The sequence below is a fragment of the Salvelinus fontinalis genome, chromosome 28 (assembly GCF_029448725.1).
Source record: "Salvelinus fontinalis isolate EN_2023a chromosome 28, ASM2944872v1, whole genome shotgun sequence".
NCBI classification, from domain to species: Eukaryota; Metazoa; Chordata; class Actinopteri; order Salmoniformes; family Salmonidae; genus Salvelinus; species Salvelinus fontinalis.
The window spans coordinates 35,936,816-35,951,824 of NC_074692.1; the positions used below are offsets into that span (position 1 = coordinate 35,936,816).

General features: G+C 47.1%; 1 protein-coding gene across 5 annotated transcripts in view; it reads left to right on the top strand.

Moving 5' to 3' along the window:
* The window catches only part of slc39a14 (solute carrier family 39 member 14), a 51,553-nt gene that overhangs the window by 24,958 nt on the left and 11,586 nt on the right, over window positions 1–15,009 (top strand). For all 5 annotated transcript variants that reach the window (XM_055887606.1, XM_055887605.1, XM_055887607.1 and 2 more), the window contains 2 exons: window positions 509–631; window positions 8,084–8,233. In XM_055887606.1, coding sequence (XP_055743581.1) covers window positions 509–631; window positions 8,084–8,233 — 273 coding nt within the window. The remainder of the gene's footprint in view (window positions 1–508; window positions 632–8,083; window positions 8,234–15,009) is intronic.

Consider the following 15,009-nt stretch of genomic DNA (forward strand, 5'->3'; position numbering starts at 1 on the left):
TCCTTGAGGAGAGAAACTGGCTAGCGTTTGTAATATCCTGTCCTTCCAGCCAGCCAGCCAGGGGCTGTTATGTCCTTCCCCCATAGTCTCAATAAGATATCAGGGAGAATTTACTTAACACTTGACTTCCTGAGATTAGTTGTCACCTAGTATTGTTCACATACCATTTTATAAAAGAACACTGACCGTGTGAAGTTAGGGATTGGTATTACCAATCTTTTAAATGTATGTACTGAAAATCATTCCCAATAGCACATATAAACACATCAAGTAGGTCAGAGACCTGGATGTAGAGTGAGAAAATGGCCATAACTGACATGTTCCGCTTCAATTGTGCTGAGTCATGACGCAGCCATAATTGGCACTCTTCCCATGTAATAGTCCCTAGCTAGTTCAATCAAGCCAATTCTAATTTTTACACAAATCCTTTCACTGTCAGATGTAATACCCTGTTATTAACCAATTTGACTGATGCGTTATAGTTAACTATGTATATTGTACTCCCTAGGCATTTGGTTTTAACCCTATGGTGGACAACTATGTGTCTAAGTCCACGGTGGTGTTTGGAGGGTTTTACCTCTTCTTCTTCACCGAGAAGATCCTCAAGATGCTGCTCAAACCGAAGGATAAGGTGAGTCCGCGTGCAACAACTTTTGCTGGTATTTGTTTTGGGTACAGCGAAGGTAAATGACAAGGATGACAAACATGAGATATGTAATTTCTTTCACCCTGTCTGTTTTTGCATGGTTTTCAAAAACATGACATTTGTTTGCCTGGTGCAAATGTGTGACTAATGTGTGAACCTATTGGGATTGGTCAGAAACCAGAAAAGTGTTATGTACTGCACATGCATTATAAACTCAGCAAAAAAAAGAAACATCCTCTCATTGTCAACTGCGTTTATTTTCAGGAAACTTAACATGTCTAAATATTTGTATGAACATAATATTCAACAACTGAGACATAAACTGAACAAGTTCCACAGACATGTGACTAACAGAAATTGAATAATGTGTCCCTGAACAAAGGGGGCTCAAAAACAAAAGTAACAGTCAGTATCTTGTGTGGCCACCAGCTGCAATAAGTACTGCAGTGCATCTCCTCCTCATGGACTGCACCTGATGTGCCAGTTCTTGCTGTGAGATGTTACCCCACTCTCCCACCAAAGCACCTGCAAGTTCCCGGACATTTCTGGGGGGAATGGCCCTAGCCCTCACCCTCCGATCCAACAGGTCCCAGACGTGCTCAATGGGATTGATATCCAGGCTTTTTGCTGGCCATGGCAGAACACTGACATTCCTGTCTTGCAGGAAATCACGCACAGAACGAGCAGTATGGCTGGTGGCATTGTCATGCTGGAGGGTCAGGATGAGCCTGCAGGAAGGGTACCACATGAGGGAGGAGGATGTCTCCTGTAACGCACAGCGTTGAGATTACCTGCATTGACAACAAGCTCAATCCGATGATGCTGTGACACACCGCCCCAGACCATGACGGACCCTCCACCTCCAAATCGATCCCGCTCCAGAGTACAGGCCTCACTGTAACGCTCATTCCTTCAACGATAAACACGAATCCGACCATCACCCCTGGTGAGACAAAACCGCGACTCGTCAGTGAAGAGCACTTTTTGCCAGTCCTGTTTGGTCCAGCGACGTTGGGTTTGTGCCCATAGGTGACGTTGTTGCCGGTGATGTCTGGTGAGGACCTGCCTTACAACAGGCTTAGAAGCCCTCAGTCCAGCCTCTCTCAGCCTATTGCGGACAGTCTGAGTACTGATGGAGGGATTGTGCGTTCCTGGTGTAACTCGGGCAGTTGTACCGATCCTGTGCAGGTGTTGTTACACGTGGTCTGCCACTGCGAGGACGATCAGCTGTCCGTCTTGTCTCCCTGTAGTGCTGTCTTAGGCGTCTCACAGTACGGACATTGCAATGTATTGCCCTGGCCACATCTGCAGTCCTCATGCCTCCTTGCAGCATGACTAAGGCACGTTCACGCAGGTGAGCAGGGACCCTGGGCATCTTTCTTTTGGTGTTTTTCAGAGTCAGTAGAAAGGCCTCTTTAGTGTCCTAAGTTTTCATAACTGAGACCTTAATTGCTGACCGTCTGTAAGCTGTTGGTGTCTTAACGACTGTTCCACAGGTGCATGTTCATTAATTGTTTATGGTTCATTGAACAAGCATGAGAAACAGTGTTTAAACCCTTTACAATGAAGATCTGTGAAGTTATTTGTATTTTTACAAATTATCTTTGAAAGAGTTTATAACCTTATAGACATGACCCAATACACCTGACCATATTGTACCGTTTCTCAGCCCAATGAACCCAGGCTTCAGGACCAACAGTCATCTAGTATATTTGTGCCAAGACGAGATCACCTGATTTCAACTCGTCAACTAATTTATCGTAACAACTTTTTTGCTAGTTCAATCAGGTGTGCTGGTGTTGGAATTGAACAAATGTGAAAAGACCGGTATTCCAACTTCCAAGAAGACTCGGTTGAGAAATGTTGTTCTGTAGCGGGGCTCTACGGTGCTCATAAACATCCACTAGTCTCCACCAGGGTTTTTCACACACACCGATAAGCATCCGCCCTTTAGATGGATTAGACAGATATTACTGTTTGCATTGTGACAATGTGGATAAAATCCTGTCAGACGAGGCTGGTTTAGCTTGTGTATCAGGGCGTTGGCTTTATGAACAGGAACAGAACAGTTGGCCTTCAACTGAAACGGGTGTGGAATGTTGCTTCTGCTTATTGCATCTGGGATGATGACGTTCGGATGTTATTGGGTCTGTTTGCTTTGTGTCGTGTAGCCTGGAGGAGACCTTACTTGGATGCGAGTCAATGACACATTCATAATTACGCGTGTACTTAAAACAGACTGAAGTGAAGTAGACACCTGCAACACAAGTTCACATTCAGAGACGACAAAAAGAATTCACATCCCTGGACTTTTAACACGTTTTGTTACAGCCTGAATTTAAAATGGATTAAATAGAGATTTATTTTCACGGAGCTACCTACAATGCCCCATAATGTCAGTGGAATAATGATTTTATTTTAACAAATGAATTCAAAATAAGTATTCAACCCCGCTGTTATGGCAAGCCTAAGTTCAGGAGTACAAATTTGCGAAATAAGTTGCATGGACTCACTCTGTGCTATAATCGTGTTTTAATGTGATTTTTGAATGACTACCTCATCTCTGTAAGTTCCCCCCACACATCTGTAAGGTCCCTCACTCGAGCAATGAATTTCAAACACAGGTTCAACCACAAAGACGAGGGAGGTTTTCCAATGCCTCGCAAAGAAGGGCACCTATTGGTAGATGGGTAAAAATAAATAAAACGCAGACATTGCATTAGGCTTGGTCGGTATACCGGGTTATTTGGAAAAAGGGATGGTTAATACAGTCTATAGCGTCACAACTTTATTTGAATATTTGTATCAACCTTTTAAGTTAATACCTGCAGTCAACTTGTGCAATACATTAGATTAAGCAGATGTTCTTCATTTCACCTGTCACATTATGAAGCACATCGTAGTTCCCCAGAACAGTTGAGCCAGTCACGTGTTCATTGTAAAGAGCACAACAAGAGAACGCGGTGAGTCTGTGGCGTTCTGTCGGTGAGTCTGTGGCGTTCTGTCGGTGAGTCTGTGGCGTTCTGTCGGTGAGTCTGTGGCGTTCTGTCGGTGAGTCTGTGGCGTTCTGTCGGTGAGTCTGTGGCGTTCTGTCGGTGAGTCTGTGGCGTTCTGTCGGTGAGTCTGTGGCGTTCTGTCGGTGAGTCTGTGGCGTTCTGTCGGTGAGTCTGTGGCGTTCTGTCGGTGAGTCTGTGGCGTTCTGTCGGTGAGTCTGTGGCGTTCTGTCGGTGAGTCTGTGGCGTTCTGTCGGTGAGTCTGTGGCGTTCTGTCGGTGAGTCTGTGGCGTTCTGTCGGTGAGTCTGTGGCGTTCTGTCGGTGAGTCTGTGGCGTTCTGTCGGTGAGTCTGTGGCGTTCTGTCGGTGAGTCTGTGGCGTTCTGTCGGTGAGTCTGTGGCGTTCTGTCGGTGAGTCTGTGGCGTTCTGTCGGTGAGTCTGTGGCGTTCTGTCGGTGAGTCTGTGGCGTTCTGTCGGTGAGTCTGTGGCGTTCTGTCGGTGAGTCTGTGGCGTTCTGTCGGTGAGTCTGTGGCGTTCTGTCGGTGAGTCTGTGGCGTTCTGTCGGTGAGTCTGTGGCGTTCTGTCGGTGAGTCTGTGGCGTTCTGTCGGTGAGTCTGTGGCGTTCTGTCGGTGAGTCTGTGGCGTTCTGTCGGTGAGTCTGTGGCGTTCTGTCGGTGAGTCTGTGGCGTTCTGTCGGTGAGTCTGTGGCGTTCTGTCGGTGAGTCTGTGGCGTTCTGTCGGTGAGTCTGTGGCGTTCTGTCGGTGAGTCTGTGGCGTTCTGTCGGTGAGTCTGTGGCGTTCTGTCGGTGAGTCTGTGGCGTTCTGTCGGTGAGTCTGTGGCGTTCTGTCGGTGAGTCTGTGGCGTTCTGTCGGTGAGTCTGTGGCGTTCTGTCGGTGAGTCTGTGGCGTTCTGTCGGTGAGTCTGTGGCGTTCTGTCGGTGAGTCTGTGGCGTTCTGTCGGTGAGTCTGTGGCGTTCTGTCGGTGAGTCTGTGGCGTTCTGTCGGTGAGTCTGTGGCGTTCTGTCGGTGAGTCTGTGGCGTTCTGTCGGTGAGTCTGTGGCGTTCTGTCGGTGAGTCTGTGGCGTTCTGTCGGTGAGTCTGTGGCGTTCTGTCGGTGAGTCTGTGGCGTTCTGTCCGTGAGTCTGTAATGGGGACTTTAGAGTTTAATGGACTCACCGATAGACTTACTGATAAAACGCTATGGACTCTGAGGATGAATCAACAACATTGTAGTTAGTCCCAAAATACTAACCGGAATGACAGAGTGAAAAGAAGCCTGTACAGAATAAAAATATTCCAAACAAGCGTCCTGTTTTGCATCAAGGCACTAAATACTGCGAAAAATGCAGAATGAAGCTAAGCACAGGCAAAATCCTAGAGGAAAACCTGGTGGAAAGCAGACAACCAAACACTGAGAGACGAGTTCACCTTTCAGCAGGACAATACCCTAAAACACAAGGCCAAATCTACACAGGAGTTGCTTACCAAGAAGACAGTGAATTTTACCTGAATGGCCGAGCTACAGTTTTGACCTTATTTATAAAAAATATTACCCCTTTTTTCTCTCCAATTTTGTGGTATCCAATTGGTAGTAGTTAGTCTTGTCGTCCTCCGAAACACAACCCAACCAAGCCGCACTGCTTCTTGACACAATGCACATCCAACCCGGAAGTCAGCCGCACCAATGTGTGGGAGGAAACACCTGGCGACCTGGTCAGCGTGCACTGCGCCCGGCCCGCCACAGGAGTCGCTAGTGCGCGATGAGACAAGCATATCCCTGCTGGCCAAACCCTCCCTAACCCAGATGACGCTGGGCCAATTGTGCGCCACCCCATGGGCCTCCCGGTTGCGGCCGGCTGCTCGAACTCAGAATCTCTGGTTGCACGGCTAGGACTGCGATGCAGTGCCTTAGACCACTACGCCACCCGGGAGGCACAGTTTTGATTTAATCTACTTGATAATCTATGGCAAGACCTGAAAATGGTTGTTTAGCAACCAATTTGACAGCATGAAGAATTTAGAAAATAATAATGGTCAAATGTTACACAATCCAGGTGTTTAAAGCTCTGACCTGCTGACCACACCGCTCGCGTCGTGTGCGCTGCAAAATAAATGTACACATGCATGTTATTCAATCACTGCACCCACACTGCTTGCGCATGTCAACGAGCGGAACCAGGCGCTAAAAAAGAACTTGGTTCTATTTGTGATGCTTGATGTGCTGCAAGTCCTGCCTCTTCCAACTCCTCATTTAGTTTTTAGGAGCGTATACCCACGTGGGTGATTGAAAGATGAACTGCGGTCCATACTCCAGTCCAGTTGGTGGTGGTAATGCACCTTAAAGTTGGTTGCCAATCGCCATATAAAGTCCAAAGAAGAAGCCTGAAGGACGAGAGATTACTAGAAACAAGCTTTTACCCTTTTACGTGTGGATTAATTGTCGGAGTAGAGGACCTTGTGCATTTCAGATAAAATAACAACGCAATGTTTATATCCCAGGACAGATTAGCTAGCAACAGCAAGCTAGCTAGCTAAATTGCCATAAATGTTTATTGCTTTTCGACCTGTCCCCAAATGAATATAGTTGGTTCAGAGTTCGTTTTGATATTTCAACCTGCGTGTCCCGATCGCGTCTGGCGTGGGTGATCAAAACCAGCATGTGCGCCATTTCGCAAGTGGAGGCACGTGCTCGTGCTGTCTGGTCAGCATGTTAGACTGACCCAGAAAGACTTGCCGCTGTACTCGCTGCTACAGGTGCTTCTCCAAAGTATTGACCCAGAGGTGTGTGTGCACTTACTTAAATTAGATATTTCTGTATTTCATTTATAATAAATTGGCTCTTTTAAAAAAAAAAAAAACTTTTTCACTTTGTCTTGATGGGGTATTGTGTGTAGATGATGGGTGAGAGAGAAAATGTTTTAATCCATTTTTAAATTCAGGCTGTAACACAACAAAATGTGGAATAAGTAAAGGGCTATGGATACTTTCTGGAGGCAGTGGAAGTGTCCTCAGGGCTTTGTGTAATGAAAGGGTAATACCAAGTACGTTGTACAACTGAAATGTGTCTCCTGCATTTAACCCAACCCCTCTGACTCAGAGAGGTGCGGGGGGCTGCCATAATCGACATCCACGTCTTCGGCGCCCGGGGAACAGTGGGTTAACTGCCGTAACTATTCTTTCGTCTGACGATATTCTAATTTATCAGCAACTACTGTACGTGCCAGACTAACCAGCAAGGCGCAGAGAGAGGTGCTTCACATTGTTTAGTGTGAGAATGGCATCTAAGGCATGTACAGTAGCCACGGATGATAAATGAGAACACCTTCCAGGAAAGAAACCCGTTTTATGTGGAGCGACGGTGTGAACTGCCTTAAAAAGATGCTTCACATCGGTGCCATTTTTCCACAGTAAACGATCAAGCCATGAACATGAGAATGTAGAATAGCGACATGAAAGAACACTACCGTCACTGCACCTGTCTCTGTAGCCCAGGGAAAGTCGCGGGAAGGTTGCTTAGCGACGCTAGTATCAGTGGATAGTTTTAATCTGGTCAGTAGTGGTTGATGAGATGTCTATTTGATGCGTTGCTATGACCCAGAGTAACCCCTGTATGTAATAGTGTATAATAATATGCCATCTGCCTTATTGGTCTGTTGTTGACATTGTTTGAGGTGATGCTTCCTCCTATTGGACCTTCAGCATAGTGCAGCTTTGAGCCATATGATTAAGACCTGATGGAACAGCCAAGCCAATGTAATACCTTAACTAACACGGGTCAGGTGTGGCCTCTTAAACCAATTATATGGTCTACTTGACCCATATACTGTACAGGGGCCTACTGAAAGCTGTGCTTGAACGTGGCGTCGTTAAAATACTTTTCATGTGACTTGTATGGACTTCTGATTCCCTTGCTAATGGTCCTCGCTCTCTCTGCTCTCTCTCTCTGCTCTCTCTCTCTGCTCTCTCTCTCTGCTCTCTCTCTCTGCTCTCTCTCACTCTCTGCTCTCTCTCACTCTCTGCTCTCTCTCTCTCTGCTCTCTCTCTCTGCTCTCTCTCTCTGCTCTCTCTCTCTCTGCTCTCTCTCTCTCTGCTCTCTCTGCTTTTTCTCTGCTCTCTCTCTGCTCGCTCTCTGCTCTCTATCTCTCTGCTCGCTCTCTCTGCTCTCTATCTCTCTGCTCTCTCTCTCTGCTCTCTCTCTCTGCTCGCTCTCTGCTCGCTCTCTCTGCTCTCTATCTCTGCTCTCTCTCTCTCTGCTCTCTCTCGCACTCTCTTTTTGTCGCTCTCTGCTCTCTCTCTGCTCTCTCTCTCTCTGCTCGCTCTCTCGCACTCTCTTTCTCTCGCACTCTCTTTCTCTCGCTCTCTCTGCTCTCTCGTTCTCTATCTCTCTCTGCTCTCTCTCTGCTCTCTCCTTCTCTCTCTGCTCTCTCCCTCTCCCTCTCTCCAGGGCCATGCCCACAGCCATTTCCCAGCCAACGGAGACATGGAAGAGGGCGTGACAGAGAAGCTGCAGCAGAGTGGAGAGGTGGGGCTTAACCTGCCCAAGGTGGACGGAGGAGAGGGGGACCGCATGCTCACCCCTGCACTGACCCCACCGGTGAGAGAGAGAGACACACACACACACACTCACCTCCGCACTGACGCCACCGGTGAGAGTGACACACACACACACTCACCTCCGCACTGACCCCACCGGTGAGAGAGACACACTCACCCCACCTGTGAGACAATTTACATTGAACTTTTTTGTAATATAGTTTAGCATTCATCTTAAGATACTTTTGGTCATGTAGTGTATGTGGACACCTGCTCGTCGAAGAGAATTAGTGAGGTCTGGCTCGGCGTTTCAATTCATCCCAAAGGTGTTCAATGGGGTTGAAGTCAGGGCTCTGTGCAGGCCAGTCAAGGTGTTCCACAGCTATCTCAACAAACCATTTCTTTATGGACATCGCTTTGTGCACGGGGGCACTCCACAAAGTTGGAAGCACAGAATAGTCTAGAATGTAATTGTATGCTGTAGCGTTCAGATTTCCCTTCACTGGAACTAAGAGGCCAAGCCTGAACCATGAAAAACAGCCCCAGACCATTATTCCTCCTCCACCAAACTTTACAGTTGGATCTATGTGTTGGGGCAGGTAGCCTTCTTCTGGCATCCGCCAAACCCGGATTCTGCCTGCCAGATGGTGAAACATGATTCATCACTCCAGAGAACGTGTTTCCACTGTTTCAGTCCAATGGTGGCGAGCTTTACGTCACTCCAGCCGATGCTTGGCATTGCGCATGGTGATCTTAGGCTTGTGTGCGGCTGCTCGGCCATGGAAACCTGACGAACAGTTTTTCTGTTGTCGTTGCTTCCAAAGGCAGTTTGGAAGTCGGTAGTGAGGGTTGCAACCGAGGACAGACGTTTTTTACGCGCTACACGCTTCAGCACCCGGCGGTCCTGTTCTGTGAGCTTGTGTGGCCTACCACTTCGTGGCTGAGCCGTTGTTGCTCCTAGACATTTCTACTTCACAATAACATAACTTACAGTTGACCGGGGCAGCTCTAGCAGGGCAGAAATTTGATGAACTGACTTGTTGGAAAGGTGGCATCCTATGACAGTGCCACGTTGAAAGTCACTGAGCTCTTCAGTAAGACCATTCTACTGTGAATGTTTGTCTATGGAGATTGCATGTCTGTGTGATCGATTTAATACACCTGTCAGCAGGGGGTGTGGCTGAAATAGCCAAATCCACTCATTTGAAGTGGTGTCCACATTTTGTTGTGTATGTACAGTACCAGTCAAAAGTTTGACTCATTCAAGGGTTTTTCTTTATTTTTACTATTTTCTACATTGTAGAATAATACTGAAGACATTAGAACTATGAAATAATAGGGAGTAGTGTAGTAACCAAAAAGGTGATAAACAAATCAACATTTTATGTTTGATATTCTTAAAGTAGCCACCCTTTGCCTTGATGACAGCTTTGCACTCTCTTTGCATTCTCTCAACCTGCTTCATGAGGAATGCTTTTCCAACAGTCTTGAAGGAGTTCCCACATATGCTGAGCAGTTGTTGGCTGCTTTTCCTTCACTCTGCGGTCCAACTCATCCCACACCATCTCAATTGGGTTGAGGTTGGGTGATTGTGGAGGCCAGGTCATCTGATGCAGCACTCCATCATTCTCATTCTTGGTCAAATAGCCCTCACACAGCCTGGAAGTGTTTTGGGTCATTGTCCTGTGAAAAACAAATGATAGTCCCACTAAGCGCAAACCAGATGGGATGGCGTATCGCTGTAGAATGCTGTGGTAGCCATGCTGGTTAAGTGTACCTTGAATTATAAATAAATCGGTGTCAACAGCAAATCACCATCACACCTCCTCCTCCTTGCTTCACGGTGGGAACCACACATGCAGAGATCATCCTTTCACCTACTCTGCGTCTCACAAAGACACGGAGGTTGATACCAAAATCTCAAATTTGGACTCATCAGACCAAAGGACAGATTTCCACCGGTCTAATGTTCGTTGCTCGTGTTTCTTGGCCCAATCAAGTCTCTTATTGCTGTCCTTTAGTAATGGTTTCTTCTCAGTAATTCGACTATGAAGGCCCGATTCACACAGTCTCCTCTGAACAGTTGATGTTGAGATGTGTCTGTTACTTGAACTCTGAAGCATTTATTTGGGCTGCGATCTGAGGTGCAGTTAACTCTAATGAACTTATCCTCTGCAGCAGAGGTAACTCTGGGTCTTTCCTGTGGCGGTCCTCATGAGAACCAGTTTCATCATAGCTGTTGATGGTTTTTGCAACTGCACTTTTTCCAGATTGACTGACCTTCATGTCTTAAAGTAATGATGGAGTGTCATTTCTCTTTGCTTATATGAGCTATTCTTTCCTAATATAGACCTGGTCTTTTAGCAAATAGGGCTATCTTCTGTATACCAACCCTACCTTGTCACAACACAATTGATTGGCTCAAAACGCATTAAGAAGGAAAGAACTTCCACAAATGAACCTTTAACAAGGCACACCTGTTAATTGAAATGCATTGCAGGTGACTACCTCATGAAGCTGGTTGAGAGAATGTCAAGAGTGTGCAAAGCTGTCATCAATGCAAAGGGTGACTACTTTGAAGAATCTCAAATATAAAATATGTTTTGATTTGTGTAACACTTTTTGGGTTACTAGATGATTCCATATGTTATGTCATAGTTTTGATGTCCACACTAGTCCAAACTTTTGACTGGTACTGTATATACACTACCTTTCAAAAGTTTGGGGTGACTTAGAAATTTACTTGTTTTTGAAATATATAAATATTTATTTATTTATTTTTTTGTCCATTAAAATAACATCAAATTGATCCGAAATACAGTGGAGCCATTGTTAATGTTGTAAATGACTATTATAGCTGGAAACGGCTAATTTTTTAAAATGGAATATCTACATAGGCCCATTATCAGCAACCAGAGGCCCATTATCAGCAACCATCACTCCTGTGTTCCAATGGCACGTTGTGTAAGATAATCCAAGTCTTTTATTTTAAATGGCTAATTGATCATTAGAAAACCCTTTTGCAATTATGTTAGCACAGCTGAAAACTGTTCTGATTAAAGAAGCAATGACCTTCTTTAGACTAGTTGAGTTTCTGGAGCATCAGCATTTGTGGGTTCGATTACAGGTTCAAAATGGCTAAAAACAAAGACCTTTCTTCAGAAACTCGTCAGTCTATTCTTGTTCTGAGAAATTAAGGCTATTCCATTCGAGAAAATGCCAAGTAACTGAAGATCTGGTACAATGCTGTGTACTAATCCCTTCAAAGAACAGCACAAACTGGCTCTAACCAGAATAGAAAGAGGAGTGGGAGGCTCCGGTGCACAACTGAGCAAGAGGACAAGTACATTAGTGTCTAGTTTGAGAAACAGACGCCTCACTGGCAGCTTCATTAAATAGTACCCGCAAAACACCAGTCTCAACTTTTACTTCACTACATTCCTAAAGAAAATTATGTACTTTTTACTCCATACATTTTCCCTGACACTCAGAAGTACTCGTTACATTTTGAGTGCTTAGCAGGACAGGAAAATTGTCTAATGCGCACACTTATCAACATCCCTGGTCATCCCTACTGCCTCTGATCTGGCGGACTCACAAACACAAATGCTTAGTTGTAAATTATGAGTGTTGCAGACTGTCCGTAAATGTTTTATGTAAGGAATTTTGAAATGTTTTTATACTGTTACTTTGACTTTTGATACGTAAGTATATTTAAAACCAAATACTTTTACTCAAGTAGTATTTTACTGGGTGACTTTAGTTATTTTCTATTAAGGTATCTTTACTCCAGTATGAACATTTTGTACTTTTCCCACAACTTGTCAGTCATAGTAAGTACATTTTTCCTCAAAGTAGCTATCAACAAAGTCAGAGCTGGGGGGGGGGTGGTATCATCAATGTGTGTTATTTCATGAAAGGCTTTTTTGGGGTGGTCGGGGTGAGAAGGTGCGGTTGAGGGGACATGCTATGGGATTATTTAAGATGCTATTTGAAGAGGTAGGGTTTCAGATGTTTTCAGAAGATGGGCAGGGACTCTGCCGTCCTAGCTTCAGGAGAGAAGCTGTTTCCACCATCGGAGTGCCAGGATAGAGAGGACCTGGGCTGAGTGGGAGCTGCCCTCCTGTAGGGGTGGGAGGGCCAAGAGACCAGGGGTGGGAGGGCCAAGAGACCAGGGGTGGGAGGGCCAAGAGACCAGGGGTGGGAGGGCCAAGAGACCAGGGGTGGGAGGGCCAAGAGACCAGAGGTGGGAGGGCCAAGAGACCAGAGGCCAAGAGACCAGAGGTGGCAGAACTGAGCGTCAGAGAAGAGAAGTGTCGGTTGAGTGTCTCGTCTTGAAGACTGACTGGTTAGGGTCAAGAAGATTGTTCTGAGAGATTTAGCGAGAGAGTTGTTCTGAAACAGTACACTCAAGTATTATGGAAAGAAAAGCAAGAAGGGATACAGGTCTATAGTGTTTGTACGTCCGAGGAGTCGAGTGTTGGTTTCTTGAGGAGGTGAGCGACTCGGGCCATTTTGAAGTCAGAGGGGACTCAGCCAGTGGTCAGGGATGAGGGGAGTGAGGAATGGGAAACGGTCTCTAGAGATGGTCTGGAGAAGGGATGAGGGGAGTGAGGAATGGGAGACGGTCTCTAGAGATGGTCTGGAGAAGGGATGAGGAAAGTGAGGAATGGGAGACGGTCTCTAGAGATGGTCTGGAGAAGGGATGAGGGGAGTGAGGAATGGGAGACGGTCTCTAGAGATGGTCTGGAGAAGGGATGAGGGGATGGTCTGGAGAAGGGATGAGGGGATGAAGGGATGAGGGGATGGGGGGATGGTCTGGAGAAGGATTTCATCTGGAGACAGAGGAGAAAAAGGTCAGGGAGTAGGGTGGTTCTATGTTAGTGGGACCAGTGGACTCAGTAGGGTAGTTCTATGTGAGTGGGACCAGTGGACTCAGTAGGGTGGTTCTATGTGAGTGGGACCAGTGGACTCAGTAGGGTGGTTCTATGTGAGTGGGACCAGTGGACTCAGTAGGGTGGTTCTATGTGAGTGGGACCAGTGGACTCAGTAGGGTGGTTCTATGTGAGTGGGACCAGTGGACTCAGTAGGGTGGTTCTATGTGAGTGGGACCAGTGGACTCAGTAGGGTGGTTCTATGTGAGTGGGACCAGTGGACTCAGTAGGGTGGTTCTATGTGAGTGGGACCAGTGGACTCAGTAGGGTGGTTCTATGTGAGTGGGACCAGTGGACTCAGTAGGGTGGTTCTATGTGAGTGGGACCAGTGGACTCAGTAGGGTGGTTCTATGTGAGTGGGACCAGTGGACTCAGTATGGTGGTTCTATGTGAGTGGGACCAGTGGACTCAGTAGGGTGGTTCTATGTGAGTGGGACCAGTGGACTCAGTAGGGTGGTTCTATGTGAGTGGGACCAGTGGACTCAGTAGGGTGGTTCTATGTGAGTGGGACCAGTGGACTCAGTAGGGTGGTTCTATGTGAGTGGGACCAGTGGACTCAGTATGGTGGTTCTATGTGAGTGGGACCAGTGGACTCAGTAGGGTGGTTCTATGTGAGTGGGACCAGTGGACTCAGTATGGTGGTTCTATGTGAGTGGGACCAGTGGACTCAGTAGGGTGGTTCTATGTGAGTGGGACCAGTGGACTCAGTAGGGTGGTTCTATGTGAGTGGGACCAGTGGACTCAGTAGGGTAGTTCTATGTGAGTGGGACCAGTGGACTCAGTAGGGTGGTTCTATGTGAGTGGGACCAGTGGACTCAGTAGGGTGGTTCTATGTGAGTGGGACCAGTGGACTCAGTAGGGTAGTTCTATGTGAGTGGGACCAGTGGACTCAGTATGGTGGTTCTATGTGAGTGGGACCAGTGGACTCAGTAGGGTGGTTCTATGTGAGTGGGACCAGTGGACTCAGTAGGGTGGTTCTATGTGAGTGGGACCAGTGGACTCAGTAGGGTGGTTCTATGTGAGTGGGACCAGTGGACTCAGTAGGGTGGTTCTATGTGAGTGGGACCAGTGGACTCAGTAGGGTGGTTCTATGTGAGTGGGACCAGTGGACTCAGTATGGTGGTTCTATGTGAGTGGGACCAGTGGACTCAGTAGGGTGGTTCTATGTGAGTGGGACCAGTGGACTCAGTAGGGTGGTTCTATGTGAGTGGGACCAGTGGACTCAGTAGGGTGGTTCTATGTGAGTGGGACCAGTGGACTCAGTAGGGTGGTTCTATGTGAGTGGGACCAGTGGACTCAGTAGGGTGGTTCTATGTGAGTGGGACCAGTGGACTCAGTAGGGTGGTTCTATGTGAGTGGGACCAGTGGACTCAGTAGGGTGGTTCTATGTGAGTGGGACCAGTGGACTCAGTAGGGTGGTTCTATGTGAGTGGGACCAGTGGACTCAGTAGGGTGGTTCTATGTGAGTGGGACCAGTGGACTCAGTATGGTGGTTCTATGTGAGTGGGACCAGTGGACTCAGTAGGGTGGTTCTATGTGAGTGGGACCAGTGGACTCAGTAGGGTGGTTCTATGTGAGTGGGACCAGTGGACTCAGTAGGGTGGTTCTATGTGAGTGGGACCAGTGGACTCAGTAGGGTGGTTCTATGTGAGTGGGACCAGTGGACTCAGTATGGTGGTTCTATGTGAGTGGGACCAGTGGACTCAGTAGGGTGGTTCTATGTGAGTGGGACCAGTGGACTCAGTAGGGTGGTTCTATGTGAGTGGGACCAGTGGACTCAGTAGGGTAGTTCTATGTGAGTGGGACCAGTGGACTCAGTAGGGTGGTTCTATGTGAGTGGGACCAGTGGACTCAGTAGGGTGGTTCTATGTGAGTGGGACCAGTGGACTCAGTAGGGTGGTTC